The sequence below is a fragment of the Mytilus californianus genome, unplaced genomic scaffold, assembly GCF_021869535.1.
Source record: "Mytilus californianus isolate M0D057914Y unplaced genomic scaffold, xbMytCali1.0.p SCAF_1, whole genome shotgun sequence".
Lineage (NCBI taxonomy): Eukaryota > Metazoa > Mollusca > Bivalvia > Mytilida > Mytilidae > Mytilus > Mytilus californianus.
The window spans coordinates 110,551,356-110,572,953 of NW_026262581.1; the positions used below are offsets into that span (position 1 = coordinate 110,551,356).

Below are 21,598 nucleotides of genomic sequence, written 5' to 3' on the forward strand. Positions count from 1 at the left end.
AAATATAATGGACATACAGCTGTACTGATATTTTTTACACTGGGGTCAAACAGAGGATAAATCGACGGTCCATGCATACAGACAACAGTTATCACCAGTGGCCGGAATTGACCTTCGTGTCATCCATCCATTTCAAATCGAAATCGATACGCAAGTTTCTATGGCTACACGATCATAATAATTGCATTAAAGTACTGTGTAGCCATGCATGTTCCTTTTATCTTTATAGATTATTATATCAAGTTCGCTTTGATATTTCTGTGAAGAATTTATGTTTTATGTTTTTGAAGAAAACATTTCAAACGACTATTAATTCGCGAATCAATTTACTGTCTTGATCAAGACTGTACGTTGTCATTTATCGATTTATATGTTGTTTTGATGTATAAAATACGGTCAATTATCCAAGGCCATGTATATTTTTAGTTACAATATGTGTAATGTTGCATAATAATATGAAGCGTAACACATGTGCATTCACACTTACGCACAATGTTTGTTCTTCTAATTGAAGGTCAGGTGATAACCGATATTAATGATTTAATGTTAGATACCATAAGTCCAATACGAGGATGACTTCTGCTCGTACAAAGTCATGATCATTTCTCTAAAAACAACTAGTATCTAAAGGTATATTTATAATGCATAAAATATATTTTGCATCGAGTGAAATGTTTATTTAGAAATCTCGGGCTCTTGTGGAATTGAATTGCCTTTTAAAATATTTACAGTTAAACAGTTTGTCCCATTGGTATATTCTTTTTATCTCTTTTCACAGAGTTTTGTGTATGATTCGACGATTTATTTAAATTACTAGCACAGTACACACAATTTTTAATTTGTATTGTTGTTTAAATAGGAAATGATAAATGACCTAAGTCAACGTATTTCATGGTGTCATTTCCTTTGTATCTATCTGGAGTAATATGTGTACCATTGTGTACAAATAAGTAAAGCAAAACCTAAAGATGAACTGTAAAAAGTTATCTTCTTTTTTATTTGATTTTTTTAAACAATCCTGTAAAAGTTTCAACATGAATGAACCTGCAAATAATACATACTTCCAAATGAATAACAAATATGACGTATCCAATAGCCTTGACAATTTATAGTGTGGTATGACACAGAAAAATGATAATACAATCAATACAAGTATGTTTTATTGCAAATCGATCGATCCTTTCGACCAACATTTTAGTTTCAACGAAAATTGCCCAAAAATAAATGTTATATAATAGGTTTTACCATGTCATTACAAAACAAATATCATGCATGCACTTCATTTTTTTTTCAACGCGCCCATTATATAATATTTGTGCGCACGCATATGCTTTTTAAGGTCAAGTATTACACTGAAGTCATGGCTTCAGTTTGCCGATGAACATGCTGCATGGTATGTGACAAGTGATTTGATAAATGGCAGAGTTGGTCTGCCTAAACCAGTACAAGGTATATTAACATACTGACCGGTAAATCACCGATGACCGTTCGTTTTCGTCTGCAGTAAATTTACTTCGGTTCCGCTTTGTTCTTAACTTCGAAATCGCCAGGTCATATCAGTTCAAGCCTCCACGTGATAAACTAATCTTTCTCTATGTTTTGTTTATTACATAATTTTATTTTGCAGTTCCTACCTCAAATGTGAAAAGCAACATTTCAAGTGCTATATTTCAAACTCAGGGATTAGTTTGTTTTTTCAATGTATTGGACAAAACAATTGATTTGAAAATACGGGGTAAGTTTTCATTTGATATGTATTTTTCAATATTTTCTTTGTCAACAAAATTCTCACACAGTTTGATTTAGACCTTTGACCGACATTTAGGAATACGGATTTTGAAATTACAGGTAAAGTAGTATATTACACAACACGTACTATTTTAGTCAATACACAACGTAATCTATGAGTGTGTTGTAGGTCATGTAATGTTAATAAGGTTGGCCTCAAATGAACCCTAGCGAGAATGATTATTCGTTTGAATTATTCACAGCAAGGGAGTTTTTATTACACAATATGCACAAGGTCATGCGTACAAATGAATCACGTGTGCAATACGTAATAATGTTTACAACATTGCAATGCATAATGACTGAATGTTTTACGTCTTGCGTAACTTATTTTTGTGATACAAATCGACCAAGATGCCGGTTTTAATGTATCAAAAAGGACTTCAGGAATTTTATTCAATATTACCTCATGAATTTGGAAGGTATGATACAATTACTTTAATATAAAGAACTTTTTATCTGATATATTTTTTGTTAAGTATCGTTACATCATTCATTGAAGTAGATATTCGGTGATGTAAAGTCTCTAATTTAAATCGAACTATAATTTCTTATATGCTCATTGTTATATTTACATGTTCAAATAATATTTTAATTTTTGTTTCCATTTTTTTATGGTTGTTGGTGGTGATTGCGGGGGTAATTGATTGAATTTTGGTTTCTTAATGTCCAGTGGCAAATATTTCATGTATGTTCAGGACGAGAACAAACAATAAATACAATAGATAGGTCTTGTAATAGAGGCCGTCCGGGATGGAGGTCGGGGGAATGTTGATGGTGAAAATATTTATGACTGAAAAGAACTATATACTAATATATATCTAGGTTTGAACGTTGTTTTCAATTAAGACTTCTTAATACATATCTATATATAATCGTTGGTTGCTGCCGGCAATTAAATGAAAATAACACTTTATTAATTTGGTGTGACAGAAGGAATTTTCTGTGTTCACCTCCTACAGGAACACTCAAACACAAAAATGTGAAAGGTAAAGATGTGGAAGTATATGTCATGGATATCTGAGGAGCTATATGTCTTTATGACCAACAGCAAATGAAATAGGACATTAAAAAAAAACACCATAATTCTCATAAGGTCAACTTTGCTGAGGGAGTTAAAACCTTATTTTTTTAATAGTTTCCAAATTTACCAACGGAGAATTTATGAAAAGTATGTTAAAAATAAATCTCACGACAGAGGTAATTATATCCTATCATGAGACTTAACAGTCTACCCGAAGAAATACCAACCCAATGCTAGAAAATTTTATTTTGTGTATTGTGTTTAGCTTAAATCGCATGTTTTCTCTTATGAATTGTTTTGCATTATGTCATACAAGCACTTTAAAGATTGTTGACAGCTGTACAGTGACGTGTACAAATGTGTTGTTTATATCCTCGTCATTTGATTTCTGGTAAATAGTTGTCTCATTAACAATAATACCAGATCTCCTCATGTGTATATATGCAACGAAACAACAAACCAACAGCATGATAGAAGAAATGAAAAAGACATTTTTTTTTATTTATCACTTTGCTATTTGTAACCTACGTACTTTTGACCTTGAATCGATCGATTGCATTACACAATGTAAATCATTCTTTCGCTTCAATTTCCTTTGTCGAATTTGTGTTATTTTACTTTCTTCGATATCCTTTGTCCAGAAAAGTATCTCTCTATTTCAAACTCGTAATTCGGTCATGCATTTACCGTTAGAGAATCACATGCACCGACATTTTCTTTTAGTCATGGTATTGTCTATTTTTGTTTGACAGTTGTATGATTGTCACTATGATATTTTTGCTGTGGAGTCATCATTTCTCCAACTTGAATGGATACCATAGTGAAACCTAAATTTATAAGTTCATATAATTTATCCTTAGACGTATAATACAAGTAAAACTTTAAAATATTTCATTTGGAAATAAAGTTTACCGTCCTATCGTATATTAAGAAAATCATGTATGCACCTATGCATTGCTATATGTTTTAGACAGCAAATGTGTGCAATCATATAATGATGTATGATATATATTTTATATTTATAGTAAACAGTTATATGGTTCAGCAAGAGGCCATCCGACATAATTTTTTCTCATAGGCAACAAAAACTAATTTGATGTTTGTACCGCTCCTTTTTATGCTCTATATTATGGTATATAACGCATATGAGTTAGGCTCATTAGTTGACGGCATCGTCATATATGTTTTGAACTGTCATATCTTTTAGTGATTTTGACTACACTTGGTTCAGATGTCCAAGTTTTTTTTTATTCTGATGTGTTTTTTAAATTTTGTTAGAGAGAAAAATACGACGGTCGAATGACGACGGACTCCTAGTGCTGACATAACCTGGTACTTTTGGCCAAATGAGCAAAAGAAAAAAAAGCATAAGCATGTTATGTATTAAATACCTTTGTACAGAAATTCTTTTCACATATTTATAAGTTTATTTAAACATCATATAATTGTATTTATATTTTGCAAGCATTTTTTTATATTCAATAATCGCAATGTGAGCAAAATTACTTTTTAACCAAGTAAACCTTTACGTTGTTTGTTTCCTAAACAATGGCATATCTCGAGTTTTTTTAAAGAGATTGTGAAATATTTCCTTTTACATATGTATAAGTTACGTATTTACAAGTATTTGAGAACAAAAGCTAGTCGTCATTAATAAAAATATATATTCCAAGCCTCGATCTCGATGTGAATTTCTCTTATGATCGATTTTCATTCATTAAAACCAAGCAGTTGTGACAATCAGTGCACGCGTACGAACATGTTACAACTTATTATATTACAGTAATTTGGTTATTTAAACTATTTTTTTGAAATGAATAAAGACCAAAACGCGAATTAGCTGTTGAAATTCTCGTACTACAAACGAAAAAAAACCTAACTGAAATTGAATTTCCGTTATATTAATTCTGAACAGTGATTGTTTTCGATATTAGCTCATTTGCATAGCATTAGTTTTTATTCGTATATTGAACTGTTGTACACGTAACAGCTTGCTTCAGTCAATAAATATTTTTAAGGCATGAAACAGGATCCTTGTTTTATGTCCTTGTTATTATCACTGATTGTATAAAGTGAGAACTGCGGCCGTATATTGTTGTATATGTGTGTCGTCGTCCGTCTGCACTTAATCTCTGGCACATTTGGGATTGATTCTGTTGATTTTGATAATGCTTGTTTTACACCACCTCGGTTATGTCATGCACGGAAGGTCGTTACATCAATACCCGAAAAAAATACATCAATATTCGCTGCATCCTCACAAAACACGTCACGATTATTTAGGACAGTTCGTCCTCATTATGTTATAAATATTTGTCGCTGGACGTTATGTGTCCTTCAGTCAATCAAACACAGGGTCCAAAATGGTGGTGTTTTGTTTATTTTGACGGAGAATTTAGTGTTGATCGATTTTGATTTTGCTTGAAATTTGTTATATTTTTTATGTCAAAAACATTTGAGTCTGACCATTTCTAAGCAATGGGCCATGACCTAAATTTTTCAGTCATATTATTCGTCAAGATTGATAACTTTGGTCAGATTCCATGTGGAATTTACTGATTTTAATAAAATTTTAAATATGATTTCGGTCTTAGATTTATTAAAGGGATTTAAAAGTTGTTTAAGTGACATTTTCACAATTTTAAAGCTGAGGACAGTAAGATTCGACCCTGGCTTCAGAATTTTTATATCTCCTTCTGATTCCCAGTTATGAAGTGACGAAAGGGATCAACACCCAGAATTTAACATTTTTTTTCAACAGTTTGGTGCTTGCTTAAACCCTTGTCGACCATCATCATTGTGTACAATTTTACATCCCCACTATAGGAGTGGGACTATATTGCAGTCACCTTGTCCCTCTGTTTGTCCGTTCGTCAAACAGATTTTCGTGAACTTTTCTCATAAAATGATTAATAGAATGACCTCATGTTTGATCAACAGCTTATTGTGTATGCTTGCACAAAACGTGTATACTTGTTACATCTACGACGTAAATGTAAACGCTATATATTCTTCATCAGTTACATGCCATCAGCTATATTAAGTATGGTTGAAAAGGGTGCATGCATTTTTGTTGGGAATAATTCTAGAATGATAAAGCTTTACTTTTGCTTTCAGATTAAAAAAAAATTAAGCTAATCGAGAACATTATATTAATTAAATACAGTTACCAAATTTTTTTTTAAAGCTGTATTTTATTATTTGGTATCAGTTGAAATTATGTTACAGTAGCAAACATTTATGTATGATGAATAATATTAATCTCCTTGTGAGATGTCTGAAACATTCACATGGTAAATTGAAAAATTGTTCCTTGTTAATCCGGTCAACCCGTTTGATAATTATAATTCCTTAAGCAGGTGTGAAATGTTAAGTTAAGGTCTTCTTTATCTGTTTATATCGATTTTTATCATCATTATTAAAATACAGCAGACAGAAAAATTTATTTTTTGTTCTGCGTTTTTGTTTAGCTATGGACAATAAAGGTCATGTCCTGGTCTTGACATCCTCGACATCAAATGAACCCGATCAGGCACAATGAATGCTAGCCTGGAATGAACCTTGACGTCCTGCATAAATAAATCTGCATATTCACGGCATATCTCATTCTTTAAATAACAGTTAAACCGTAACTAATTTCATTTTTGAACGCTCATTAATTTAAATGATTGCTGGTCCTACATGCTTGTGGAATTAATATGCATGTGGGTTATTTAAGTACTTTAAGATCAGACGAATGAGACCATCTTTAGTCATGTTTCATGTTTTAAACGATGTCAAATATGACAGCTGTCCAAACGTTAAAACCAAATCCAAAGTAATACATAAATATCCTAATTTAAAACTTTTCTTGAGACTTCTGAACCTACCCCTTTAAAACAATTTCTTATTAACTATTGTAAAATAAAATTGTTTGCTTTCAAAAAGAGGTTACAATTTCAAATTTAGCACACGATCTCGATAGTCGCATAACCTTGCATGTTGACATCGACATTAAAGCAATATTTATTAAACATTACAATTGTATACGTCCGTTTACGGGACGTATGATGGTATACCGTTGTCCGTCCGTCCGTCTGTCTGTTCGTCCGTCCGTCGTCAACATGTCGGACATTAACTCAAAAACGATTTAACCAATTTTCATGAAACTTTGGTGAATTGTTTATATCTATTGACGTATGCCCCCTTTTGATTTTTATAAATTTTAGATTTTCCGTTTTCGAGTTATTTGATTTTATTTATAAAGAAGGGGGGATTTTCCAGTTTTCGGACAATAACTCAAAAATGCTTTTAGCAGTTTTCATGAAACTTTGGTGACTGGTTTATATCTATTTAAATAAGCTCCTTTTTTTTTTTATGAATTTCTGATATGACTTTGAGGAGTTATGGAACTTTGTTCGTTGAAAAAGCGACGGGCGTATCATGCGCTTATGGCGCAGCTCTTTATTTGTTCTAATTCACCCCAAGGGTGAACTGCCAGGAGTAGAGAAATATTCATGAACTTCTACCATACGACAGTTAACCCCATGCCACAGAGGGACGTCCCATTGGCTGTATGAGAACCCTTGTGAAAATTGTTTCAGGGGTCAGTAGATGGTCTGTTTCAAGGCAAAATTTGTATCCAACATACCTTTTTTTTTTCCAATGGCTGTCTAAAATACCCGCTCTTCTGTGCGGTATTTAAACCGCTTTTGTAGAGCTTACCTCAAGTTTTGTAAAATTTATTATCTTGCCACTGGAAGATTAAAGCAAACATCAATCATTTTTTCTCCTTTCTTTCCATGTTGTCACATGTTGGTTTCGTGAATTAGTGTTGTTGAGTAGGTAACTTTTATTTACCTTCTGTGGTACAAATGTAAATGCATGTTGACATTAAGATTACTCTTGTAAAATTTATGCATTCCGACTACCTTTTGGTAACAAAATTGAAGGCGTATTACAATATATAGTCTACTTAAAAGAATGGCCGGATCCGGGGATCGGAATCACGGGGTTTACCGTGAAAATGATTTTATAGTAGATTTGTACAACACTATAATTTTGACAGCAAAAAAAAAAATCATGAAATGATCTTTGTCCCTCCCCTTTATTGAAAGACTATAAGAGTTCTGTATCCCCTTAATACACACACGACCCTTTACACTTAGTTCCCTGAAACAAACAACACGCAACTGTTTCCGTACGCACGACTCTTTTATTTTGTCATTGGGATATTCGAGACTAAAAGTTAGGAAACCAAAAATATAAAAAAAGGTTTGACAGCTTAACCTGGTATGGTAGTATAAAATGAAAAATGAAAGAACTTTTTATACTTTGCCCCAATTCAGTATATAAGTAAAAAAATATAATAAAAGTGGTAGGTCACAGAGCTTTTATTTTAAGCTACAGGTTGTGAAACTAGAGTCTCTAAAGAGCTCTGTGTCGCTCACCTTGGTTTATGTGCATATTCAACAAAGGACACGCACCAACACTGTAGACGAGAATAGAATTCATGACAAAAATTTCTGTTTTGTTGATCTTGTTTTGCTGATCATTTAGTGTCAAGTTTCTCTCTTTCTTCTTTAGATTTTCCTCAAAACACTAAAAGAGGGTAAAACAATTATCAATGAAGGAGAATCACTCCTATAAAGAGTGACAGTCTACTAACTATATTGGCAAAATTTGACTTGTTAGTAGATCTTGCCTTGCTGGTAATTTTTTTGTGATTTAAAGTGTCTATGTATCTATTATAATTTTATCATATAAGGCAAAACGCAAAAAAAATAATGGTAAAACTCGTCATTAAAGGGCAGTACCTCCAATAAGGAGATGTCGTACGATTTCCTCCATATTGTCTTAAATCTTGTCTTCCTGATCATTTTTGCTCCTTTAAGTTTCTATCTATCTATTATAGTTTTTAAGATATAAGACAAAAACGCAATAGATTGGTAAAAATCGTCATCATAGGGCAATAACTCTAATAAGAAGTCGATTGACGATTTCGAGGATCAGACTTATTTGTAGAACTTGTCTTGCTGATCATTTATGCAATTTAAAGTTTCTCTCTATCTATTATAGTTTTCAAGATAATAGGCAAAAATGGAAAAAAATGGTAAAATTGTCATTTAAGGGCAATAACTCCTATAAGAAGTGGTCTGACAGTTTTGACGTATATGGACAAATGGTAGAGCTAAACATTCTGAACATTTCTGAACCTGTCAGATTTTTTCTATTTATAACGGTTTTCAAAATAATAGACAAAACTTGCATTTTACCCCAATGTCCTATTTTTTACCATGTCGGCCATCTTGGTTGACAGGCGGGGTCATCGGACACATTTATAAAATGAGATACTCCAATGATGATTGTGGCCAAGTTTGGTTAAATTTGGTCCAGTAGTTTCAGAGGAGAAGATTTTTGTAAAAGTTATCGGACGACGACGAAGACGACGGACGAAGGACGCCAAGTGATGAGAAAAGCTCACTTAGTTCTTTGGGCCAGGTGAGCTAAAAATGTCACATTTTGTATGGATTATACAAAAAAAAAACATCATTATGTAAATGGAAGGTTAAAAATCTTATAAATTTGTTCATTTGAATGAAAATACACATTAGTTAATTGCATTCCTGCATCAAATTTTGCTGACTTGATTTAAAATCTAGACTTATTTAGTTCTGCTATTTTACAATCCAAGGTGGCGAAAGTCATTCATACCTACGTAAAAAGCAACTAGAGCCTATACAGTCAACATGGTCTAAAGTGTGAGCCGCAACCTCCGTTTTATTATAAAACAAGTTACATAAATGATAAAATTTAGAGACAAACTGTATCATCGTGTCTTTACCAAAGTACTGGATTATCTTCTTTCGCCTCTCTTTTTTAAAATAGGGAGAAAATGGAGCAAAAAAGAATTACAAAAAACTACAAGGTCAATTAATCTAATTAAAATATGTATCTCGTTATCCTCATATGAACTTATATAGTTAAAATAGATCTGGATTTTAATCAGATTGAAGGTCAATGTCAGAATTGTTTTAGAAGATTGATTTTTTTCTTTTCTGGTCCCGAATTTTAAGTGATTATAAGATAAATACATTGCGAAAAAAAGTTGCCTAGATTAATGAGCCAATCGCTTTTTAACCATTCGTAACACGTTTGTTTAATAAATGAGATTTTAAAGGTATGCTAATTGTAGCCTTAATTTAGAAAAAAAAATGTTATTCTCTGCCTATAATTGTATGCAAATAAAAACAGTAAACGATCTTGAATTGGTGCATTTTTAGTTGTAAAAAAGTCATTGTACAACACGAAAATAAGTTACGAAATTATATATACGAGCATAACAATTGCAATCAGGGGTCATTATCCGACTCAAAATTGTATACATTAAATTGAAAATATGCATTTATCTTTGAATAATGGCAAGATTTTACACAGCATATTCAGCGCGAAATGTCCTACTATGATTAAACAGTTGCATAACATATCTATTTAAAACGGAAATTAAACACGATTAGTAAATTCGGTCAAAGTTTAACTTAGGCAATAGTACTAGTAGCAGCTTTCCGTCACTTTCTCACTCACATCAACATCTTTTCGTCGAAAATATTTCAAAGCTCATCTTTAGTTGAATCAATGTTATGTGTCATGTCTAAGCGTGTATAGAGAAAGATACTTGATGTTGTAAACAGTGAATCGGTGATTATCATTTAAAGGATCAGACGGATTATTTGTGGAAAACACTTCAAAGCGTTTCACGAGGCCTTATACTAGTTTTCATTTTTTAGTGGATTGGCTTTGTCATTCTTTAGTTATTGATCATAATGCTTTTGTTAAATATCGAGAGATTTCCGGGGAATAAAAATAAGACGAGTTTTGTTTCAAATAAGGGGTGTAACCCAAACCCTGAGCAAAAGAGCGCCACTGGATGTATCTATCTCCTGGCAAGAAAAGAACCCATCCAACACAATTCATTAGAAGTATAGGCTCATTGTGGGCCCGCCGATGCGGATGACTAATTTTCAAACCCTATCCAACTCTCCATATACTTCCTGTGGCATTGATAATTCATTTCCCTTATGTGTCCCATCACATCCCATTTTCATTTCTTTTTAATATCTTCCATTTCATGTTCATCTTCTCGATGTTGCCTTTTAGTGCTACTGATGCTTAAAATACTATCAATCATTAACTATATTCTTTTTTTTCAGTTCTCCATCTTATCCAGCAGAGTCTATGGATATCGAGTCAGATAATTCCGATACGGGTCCACTGAAACGTAAGAGACGCGATGATGACCAAAGTTCAAACGATTCATCAAATATTGGCATACCAACATGTATTGTCACTCCTACCTCAAACGGAAAGAGCGATGATGAAGACGAGGCAAGATTTATTCCTAGCAGAAAACGGAGGGAATTTATCCCAGAAACTAATAAGGATCAATGTTACTGGGAAAAAAGACGCAAAAACAATGAAGCAGCAAGAAGATCTCGAGAGAAAAGACGCATACAAGATGTTGTCTTAGAAAATCGCATTATAGAGCTTAGTCGCGATAACCTTGGGTTAAGAAACGAGTTGTACGCCATCAAGAAAAAGTTCGGAATACCCCTTAACGAAACATTTCAACTGGATGAAAATGAGAAAGATAGTCATTCCGAGAAGGCTAGATTGTATTCTTTAAATTCTCCGATGGCACCACAAATGCCAGGATATATGAATTCCCAAATAACGAACTCACGCTGTGCACCAGTAATGCCTTTATCATCTCAGTTATCTGTTAGACTGCCTCCAGTTCAAGATAGTTATCCTCCAAAAACATTACCATATTTATTTGCTCCTACCTCTGATCAGTATGTGACCAATTCGACAGCATCTACAAATTCATCAATTAATTCCAGATCTGACAAAGACATTTCTGAATACAGTCCCAAACAAGCAGCGTACAATCACTCGGAACTTAATGAAGAAATCATGCGCAAGCAGATGAAAATGAATTATGAACATATCATGGCAAACAAAAATTCAGAATATGAATCGGATGTTCGCCACACAGCTGAAAAAAATGAATCCATGTTCCGATATCATGACTCAGGAATCAGCCTGCCTCCTCAGGAAAAGCCATCTCATTCATTTTCAACAAATCCTACCTCATCGCAAATGTCTATGGCAGCCTACTGTCAGTCTCGTGATAGATCAAATAGTTTAACTTCTCGCACATCAGGGCTGCAACACGAAGACCTTTCAGACGACTTCTCTCAGGATCAACCATTATCTCTCACTGTTAGACGCCGAACTAACAGTTTCTCAGGAAATGATAGCTCAAATTCCATATCATCACCAGGAAGTCCAGTTTCCAACAGTCCCCCTGCCATGGCATTACCTCATAAACTACGACACAAACTACCTACAGATAATAAAAACCCTTCTCCTTTCAAAGACTACGGAAGTAGTTACTATCTCAGTGGTCTAACGCAGCTCTCCGAGATCGCGCTAGCGCAGTCAAATCCTCTACCTCTTGTAAAACGACCATCTCAAGAAGACGAACGAAACGATACAAATTCTTCAGGGAGTGGAAATAACAGTAATTCCAGAGCTTTAATTGATCCAAGGTATGTTGAAAGACGTAAGCGAAACAATGAAGCAGCACGGAAATGCAGGGAAAACAGAAAAACGCTCACCCAGCTGCGTGAGGTCAAGTCCAGTTATCTTGAAAATGAAAATGGGAAACTTAGAGAAGAACTTGATGTTTTACAGGACGAAATGAGACGGCTACGAGATCTCGTTGAGAAAAAGAGGGGTATTAGGTCCGATCATAAGGATGATAACAGCAGTCAGTCTAGTCCCGAAAGCGAGTCTCAACAGGGAATATAAGAAATCGTGAACAGAAATTGAATAATGCTGAACGCCAAGAAAAACGGTAACCAGAGAGTTTACAGGTATATCAACATTCATTGTGTAGAATAATATTTTTCGAGGTATCAAAGCAACTTGTTTGCATCATTTATCTCGACAATTTTGTGCATCCCTATAAACGTATTTAACTGAACTATATCCATGTGTACATAAGCATATACTATATTTAGACCTTGTGAATTTTATTTCTATCTTCAGATTAGATTTTTTCTTCATTGTTTCTTTATTCCGTTTTGTATACAATATTCGGAGAATGACTTGGTTCTGATGTTGATCGGGTTTTAACTTTACGGGTGTAGAAGTTCAAGAAGATATTCATATATCACTGTTTGATATTTGCGTTATATATAGAGAGGCGGAGTATATATATATAATTTTTTTTATCTGTAATGTTGTTTTTTTTATTAAACAAATTATTTATTCTTTTTATGACGGGTGAAATCAGGGAAATATTAAATATGTTTATTACAATTCAAATGATTATAGTTTGAATGTAACATGGAAACAAGTCTTTAAGGTTTTTGTGAACCACTGGAATTAATGGGAATTTAGAGGCCAATATCATGAATATGTAGTGTCGTTGGACTTGACTAAATTGGGAAGGGGTGGGCCAAAAATAATTTTCCACGCCGCTTTTGATTCCGCTCGAAGCAAGGACGAATTTTTGGTCTTTGGTTTTACAATAATATATCTATAATTTATTTTCAGTGTGTTATCAAATATGTCATCATAACAGAAAGGAAAGCGTTATCTATCCATCAAATTCAAATTCCTTCAGATCTTCACAAGACATGAGTCTGTCAGATATGAATATTCATATTTAAGATTTGGTCTTACATATTCTCTTTAGGGATTCAAACGTGTTGCATTTAATGCAAAACTTAAAGCCTCTTACTGAAATTCTTGTTATTAATATTTAGATATAAATCATAGCCTAACCAATCTTTAGCTACGAAGTTTCTTGTATAGAAATGGTAATATCAGAATAATTTTTAAAATGAGTAAAATGTCTATTTTGGTGCAAATATATCAATTTTGACGTCTTCATGACATCAAAGTGACATCACAGGCCATTTAATATTTTCATGATTTGTAAATAGTAAATCTGTAACATATTTAAGTGGGCTGCTTTTAAGCCTATTTTTAAAAACAGTTTTAGAAAATAAACACCAAAGTTCATTTGATTAATCATAAGCGGCGAAAGATAGTTGGAAATGTGACAAGAAGATTTAATGCGTTCATCTTATCCTTGTTGACGAATTGAAAAGGGAAGACAATAGGTCATTTAATTGTTCCATTTAGTGACCGTTAGAATCCTTGGAGTTGTTAAGACTTAATGATAGAGACTTTAATGTTTAAGCCTTTTTATACGACCGCAAAAAATTGTACGACAATGTTTAATACCACAAGTAGAAGGTTGGGATTTGTTTTAGGGGTTTTGGGGCCAACAGTTTCGGAATTAAGGGCCAAAAAGGGGCCAAAAACAAGCATTTTTCTAGTTTCCAGACAATAACTTGTGTGTAAGTGTATGGATCTCTCTGACATTGTACCACAAGGTTCCATATCACAAAGGGAAGACAAGGATTGAGTTTGGGGTTAATTGCCCAAATATGTAGGAATTAGGGGCCAAAAAAAGGGCCAAAAACAAGCATTTTTCTAGTTTCCAGACAATAACTTGTGTTTAAGTGTATGGATCTCTCTGAAATTGTACTACAAGGTTCCATACTACAAAGGAAAGGCTGGGATAGAATTTTGGGGTTATTGCTCCAAGGGGGGTTTCAAAAAGTTGGGGGGGGAGGGGTTTCCAATTTTTTTTAGAGGATTCATTTTTTTTCAAATTTAGAATTTTTGAAAAGTTTCAAGAAGAAATCTTCAATTGCACATTATTGCGCAATAGATTTGTAAGATCTTTGACCACATTTATTTTGTGTCAGAAATCTATATTGTCAAAAATTTGATCACAATCCAAATTCAGACAGTATCAAGCTTGAATATTGTGTCCAAATTTGTACCAACTGTTCAGGGTTCGACCTCTGCGGTCGTATCAGGCTGCGCTCAGCGAAGCATTTTATTAAATTAGGCCCGATATGAGGAGTAGGCAAAACACAGTTTTTAATTCCTTCTTTTTGAGAATAATATATCCCAACAATTTAGCCGCCTCAAAATAAAAATGCAATCTTCATAATTTTTCAAGCTAAATGGTATTTAGAAAATTCTTGGTTATCATATTATTTTCTTTTTTGCATGTATACTAAACGTGAAAATTGTGCCATAACTGTAGGTGAGACATGCAAGATATTATTGAATAAAATGCAAGGATCAAAAGAAATTGATATAAACAAGAAAGTATATCCGATTCGTCCCATCTTCAAATCGTTTGTAAACAAAGTTTCCTTCAAATTGAACACGGAAGATTTGTAAGATCAAATAATAGTACAAATGTATAACCTAAGGGTAATTCCAGAAATAACAAAATTCAATGAACTTTTCTGCCAATAGTACAGGTCGTATGTTATGGGAGTTCATAAGGAAGGTTTGCGGGGCCCAACTTGAAAGGTATTGAATATTGTTACCTGGAAAGTTCTGCTACGGAGACATTTAGAAAAAGGGATAACTCTCGAGAAGAATCGATGTTGGTCTTGCGTATGAATAAAAGGTTATGTGAGATAATGAGACAACAACCGAATAACAAAAGCATAAAGAGAAATTGTCATATAGTTATAGACAAAACATGTCATTTATGGATTCTATATCTAAACTAATATATTTTTTGACATACATAAAATGTTGGCATATCTGGTTGTAATTGATTATGATCTGCATATCTGAAATTCAGAGGATCATTCTGATAGCATTCTTCATCGTTTCCCTTATTCTTGTATGTCTCACTTAAAATTGTATGTAATTTATTTGAATTTTTACATATGTAGTGTATATGTATTTAATGTGAGTATGTGTTTTGTGAGTCAAAGTTTTGTTAAAGGTAAAAAAACGAACTTTAATGTTGTTTTTATTTACATATTTTGTACTAGTGCTAAATTGTCTTAATGTGATTATCATTTTCATTCATGAAACGGAAAAACTTATAAATATCAAGTATTTCTTTACTGCTGAATAATTTGGAAAAATTCCTTGAACAGAAAAAATTTCAAAGTTATTTAGTTTTTGGCTAGTTACATATTTAATTTGATTTAATAATCAAACTGGCATTTGACTGCTTTTTTAAAAATGGCCTTAAATCTCCTTGATTTAAAATATTTCAATGTTTTATAAATGAATCTTGTTTGATCATGAGTTGGAATATTTTTGTTTTGAGCAAATATGTTTTATTTTATTCAGACATATATATTTGTCATTGAAATTTCATGTGCCATATGTTCTGACGTTGCCATATATATATAAACATTATTTATTTTTATACAAATGTCGTGAAAAAGACCTATAGTAAAAATGGTATGAAATTGACTCATATATACATTTATAAATACTGGGCTTTGATAAACTAAACTAAATGGAAATTTATTTTCCTTAATGCTACACAGAAACAAACAATACATGCTTAGTAGCAACTCGCATATTAAAGATGATTTTTGTATAGCTTGTCAATCACCTGACTGTTGCTGATTATCTTTTATAATTTATCTTTTTAACATGAATTCTATTTATCTTTTGTAAAAATTCATGAGTAATATTTTCCTTTTTTGTTTCGTATATTGTAGAATGAGAGTGTGTTAAGGTATTTTGGTGATTTTGTATATTTAGTATGATTGCAAAATGACTTGGCATTATAATATGTCTTCTTGCATGTATTAATATTCTCGCTTTTGTTTGACTGAAACTTTGATCATATTAATGGTATATATCAGATAAATGTGATTACCGAGGTTTTGCTTTTTTTTCATTCGAGAATGGCTGACCCTGGTTTCAAAACTTCAATTTCTGAGTTTTCTTGTGTATTTTTTTCTCTATTCAGTTATTTTTGTTCAAATTGAAAGAATCGGTGACGTTCATCTTTTATGAAGAGTTTTAGTGCCATCTTTTCAGAAAAATGGGAAGTGAAAGCTGTTTCTAAAAAAATAAATCAAATATAAGAATGGCAACAGAAGTTTTTTTGTTAAATTTCAATACAATATTAATCTTAATGTATCGGGATTTAAATTTTTAAACAATATTATCTTCTTTCCATACTGTTAAACGTATTGTGTGTTGTTTGTTGTTTAGACTACGATGCAAGTCTGCAGGCAAGACACAGGTATGTTAATCTGGCGTTGGCGACAGCTAAATTTAGTTGAACAAAGTTGTATACTCCAGAAGAAACAAGATCCAACGAAGGTCTGGCGTTTCTGTGGGGACACTTGGTATTGACTTGGTGATTTATTTAAATGTTGACTATCTGGAGTAGTTCTTTTGCAAAGTAAAAGATAAACTGATTTGTTGTAAGAGATATGCACGCCCGACTGACTGACTCAGTTGCTCATGGCACAAGTTTTGGTCACTTGTGGTCTATAAGATTGTTTTTTTTATTTTTTTAAGGTCAATTATTCTCATTAAGTTTATGAAAGTAACATAGTACATAAGAAAGAGTTCATTTCAACTATATGTGATCGAAAGATTCGTTGCTTCTCAATACTATCAGTTATTGGATATCAATGTATATAGGCTCCAGTGTTATTACAAGAGTGTGTGACTATATGGCAGGGGATACCATACCTTTACCTTATTTTCCTGATTCATTTATTTACTCACAGTTCTCATCTTAAGGTCAGTTTTAAGTTAATAGAAGTGAAAGGACAACTACATGTTGTTTATGACACCACAATAAGATAAAAACGAGATCCCAATTAAAGAAAAATAAGTTTTAACCTCATTTTCTTGGTTAAGTGGTTTTCTTTAATCAACTGTCTGTTGTCAAATTGCAATGTAACCATGTAAGTTTGATTTTTGTGACACGTTTGATGTAATATTCGGTTGTAGCCAGGCGAGACATTTCTTGATGTCCACTTTTGTCCAATATGTATATTATTATACAACAAATTCAGGAACAAACTTGAAGGAAATTAAAAAAGCTTAATTAAGGTTCTAATACATAAATGTTCTTGCCAAAGTCACTTTTTAATATAAAGAAGAAATGCAATGAGTTATGAATTACCGGTATCTCCCATATAAGATTAAAAAAAAGATAGATATATATTTCAGGTTTATTATAATTTTCAAATGGTCCATAATAATGTGGCCATAAAACAAATGGGTCAGTCGCCGTATTTTTTCAGATATGTACCTCCATTTATTTTGCCTAACTATTTCAGTCAATCGTTTAGTTTTTTTTAATATACCTGTACTGAAAAAAGCTTTTATTAGCATTATGATAATATAAAACATCATTGCATGCAAGGTATTAGGCGATATATGAAAAATGGTTTGTTTAAAATGACAAGAGAATCTGTAAGAATAAAAAGGGACATATACAAATTACGCTTATGTTGTATGACGAGTGTACAAATGCATTATGGGTAAAGTAGCATTATTTCAACAGAAAAGGACGTGACCGTATATTACCTTCAAACAAACATATTTTCGAAAGATTTTTTCTTTTTGTTTTTAATTTGCTGCCAGAAAAGTTTATCTACTACCTCTTGTTTGTATATATTCTAATATTAAGTTTAGATCAGGAATCTTGAATATGTTGTTTAAATCTTTCTGAAACTACCTCAATTTGTGGACGAATAAATCAGTGCTGTGCTTACATGTGTCATATGAAATAAAGCTAAAAAATATGTTGTGTTTTTTTATTTATTTATATATTTCTACACTGCAGTATGGAATTGTTTGTCCTAGAATGAAACATAAACATATAATTTCTTTGCTTCTGTTAGTGGTATATTTATTTAAATTTTTGCTCATCGAGTTAGTTAAAATGCAGTTTTTCTGAACTGCTTGAAATAAAACACCAGTATGTCATGTATATATCAGGAGTGTAAAACACTGAACTCCCAAGCCTTTCGTCATTCTTCTGTAAAAGAGAGGCGAAAGATACCAGTGGGACATATAAACTCGTAAGTCGAAAAAAAACTGACAACGTCATGGCAAAATAGGAAAAACGATCAGAAGACAAACAACAGTTAACTAAACAAAAGAAAAAAAAACTAAAGACCGAGCAACAGAAACCCCAGGTGATCTCAGGTGCTCCGGAAGGGTTAGCAGATCCTACTCCACATGTGACACCTGTCGTGTTACTTCAATAAAATATGTTTGTAAGCTATACCAAGTGATAAGACCTCACACAATAGTGGATCGGTAATCGACTCTTATATAACCCTAAGATATCACCAAATTCGCAAACCATCGGTCATGTAAATTTTCTTGACCGAGTGTGAAATTTGTATACGACCGCAAAATTTTTGCGTTCTTATTATGTTATGGCGACGCCTGCGTCGTCGTCCGAAGACATTTTGGTTTCCAGACAATAACTTGAGTATAAGTGTATGGATCTCTATGAATTGTAACACAATGTTCCATACCACAATAGGAAGGTTGGGATTGATTTTGGGGGTTATTGTCCTAGCAGCTGTTTAGGAATTAGGGACCAAAAACAATCATTTTTCTTTGTCGTCCGAACATATTTTTGTTTCCAGACGATAACTTGAGTATAAGTGTATGGACCTCTATGATATTATGGCATAAGGTTCTATACCACAAACAGGAAGGTTGGGATTTATTTTTGGGGTTTATTATCATAGCTGTTTAGGAATAAAGGGCCAAAAACAAGCAGTATTTTTGTTTCAGGACAATAACTTGTGTATAAGTGTATGGATATCTATGAAATTTTACCACAAGGGTCTATACTTCAAAAGGAAAGTTGGGATTGATTTTTTTAGGGGTCATGGCCCAAACCGTTTAGGAATTAAGGGCCGAAAAGTGGCAAAAAAAACTACGATTTTCTGGTTTCTTGACAATAAATTGGAGTACAAGTCTATGGATCGCTATGATTGTATACCATAAAAGGAAGGTTGGGATCGATTTTCAGGGTTATGACCCTAACCGTTTAGGAAAAGGGGTCAAAACAATACATTTTTAATACTTTGTATAAATTGCTTATTTCTTGACCAATTTCAATAGGGTTTAATTCAAAATCTTGAATTCTTGGGATTCTTTAATATGCTGAATCTAACCGTTTATTTAGAATTTGGATTCTGGGCCCTTTTTTTGAATTGGTCCATTTTCAGGTCTAAATGGTCCAAAATTAAACTTTGTTTGATTTCATAAAAAATTGAATTATTGGTGTTCTTTTATGTGCCAAATCTAACCGTGTATTTAGATTTTTAATTTTAGGGGCCTGTCTTCAAATTGGTCCACATTAAGGTTTTATTAGTTTACTCATATTTTGTTTGCCTAATTATGCAATTTAAGGGATGAGACACAAGTTAATCAAACTTATCTTCTCACATGAACAATTTATAACAATAGAATATTCACGAAGGATGCATGCAAACAATACAATACATTATATATATTGGATATGTAAAACAAATGATGAGTGATGATGTGAATAGTTGTACACAATTTACATATATATGAACTTTATTGTGCTATATAACACAATTAGAAACCTCTTTGACTCTTTAATAAATTCATATACATTCTTTTATTTTATCATTAGTTAATGACGAATCACCGGAGGTTAAGATGTTCAAATTTAGTGGAGAGTTCTCTGGTAACCAGTTCAAATTATTAGAAAGTTTGATTTCTTATATAAGCATAATTAGGACATTCAAAGAAGAAGTGATATTTCAGCGAAAAGACTGATTTGAAATTATATTGACTCTGTTAAGATCATAATTCAAAAAAGAAGCTGAGCATCTCAGTTGAGTCAAAATGATGATGAGTTTACGATTTCCAAATTCATAATGTTTAGGTATTTGGGCTTTTGAATTCAGTTTAATATTTTTTAATTCGGTTTTAAATTTGTCTAAAGAGTCAATGTAGCGTGTAACCACATTAAGGTTATTCCACAGTCGTATAGTTGAAGGTATGAAAGATTCTTGGGTCAATGAAAGTCTACAAAAAGGGTATATTATATTATTCCCATTACGTAAGGGGTACACAGCTGTACTTTGGAATGTTGGTGGAATTAAATTGCAAAGATAGGCTGGTGCCTTGTTATGTTGGATATTATAGAATAATTGTAACTTCCTCCTCTCTCTTCGTTCTGCTAGAGTTCCCCAACCAATCTCATCATAAATAATTCTACTACTAGTAAAAATAGGAAGACCTGTTACTATTCTGGTTGCCTTAAGCTGCAGCTGCTCTAGTTTGTTACAATAACCCACACCCATATTATCCCAAACTTCACAAGCATATTTGAGTAACAATCTTATAAAAGTCAAGTACAGCTTTTCTAAATTATTCCTAATTAATCTGTATTTTAATTTTCTAAGTACATTCAAATGTTTATGAAAATCTGTAACTTGAATATTCTTATCATTGAATATGAAATCCATTTCCAGAGTTTCAATGCTAAGAAAACAACATAATTTCTGTTTTATCTGGGTTAAAGGACATCAGCTTTTTTTTATACAAATCGCTCAGCTCACTCAGATCGTGACGGACCACTGATTTTATTTTATGACGTGTCGCGACTAGAATAGCTGAGAGATGTGTCATCTGCAAATAATCTACATAATAGAGATCAAATTTTCAGTAACATCATTAATATTGATAATGAAAAAGAGAGGTCCCAAAACAAAACCCTGTGGGTTGAAATACTGCAAAGCTCTGACGAAGATTATTAATGTTGTTCAGGTAACTTTAAAATAAGTTCAATTAATTTCCGTCCGTATGACTTCATTTCATGAATCAATCCTTGATGCCAGACTTTGTCGAAAGCTTTAGAAA

At 32.6% G+C, this 21,598-nt stretch overlaps 1 protein-coding gene across 2 annotated transcripts; it reads left to right on the plus strand.

Moving 5' to 3' along the window:
• The first annotated feature begins 1,321 nt into the window (after positions 1 to 1,321).
• LOC127730441 (transcription factor atf-2-like) lies at positions 1,322 to 18,480 on the plus strand. Of its 2 annotated transcripts, XM_052238873.1 has the most exons (3): positions 1,322 to 1,449; positions 1,628 to 1,735; positions 11,002 to 18,480. In XM_052238873.1, the coding sequence occupies exon 3, from the start codon at positions 11,027 to 11,029 to the stop codon at positions 12,662 to 12,664; it is 1,638 nt and encodes a 545-aa protein (XP_052094833.1). In that variant the 5' UTR covers positions 1,322 to 1,449; positions 1,628 to 1,735; positions 11,002 to 11,026; the 3' UTR covers positions 12,665 to 18,480. The 2 variants fall into 2 exon arrangements, with proteins under 2 accessions (XP_052094833.1, XP_052094823.1); XM_052238863.1 differs by lacking the exons at positions 1,322 to 1,449; positions 1,628 to 1,735 and adding an exon at positions 2,045 to 2,210.
• The last annotated feature ends 3,118 nt before the right edge of the window (positions 18,481 to 21,598 follow it).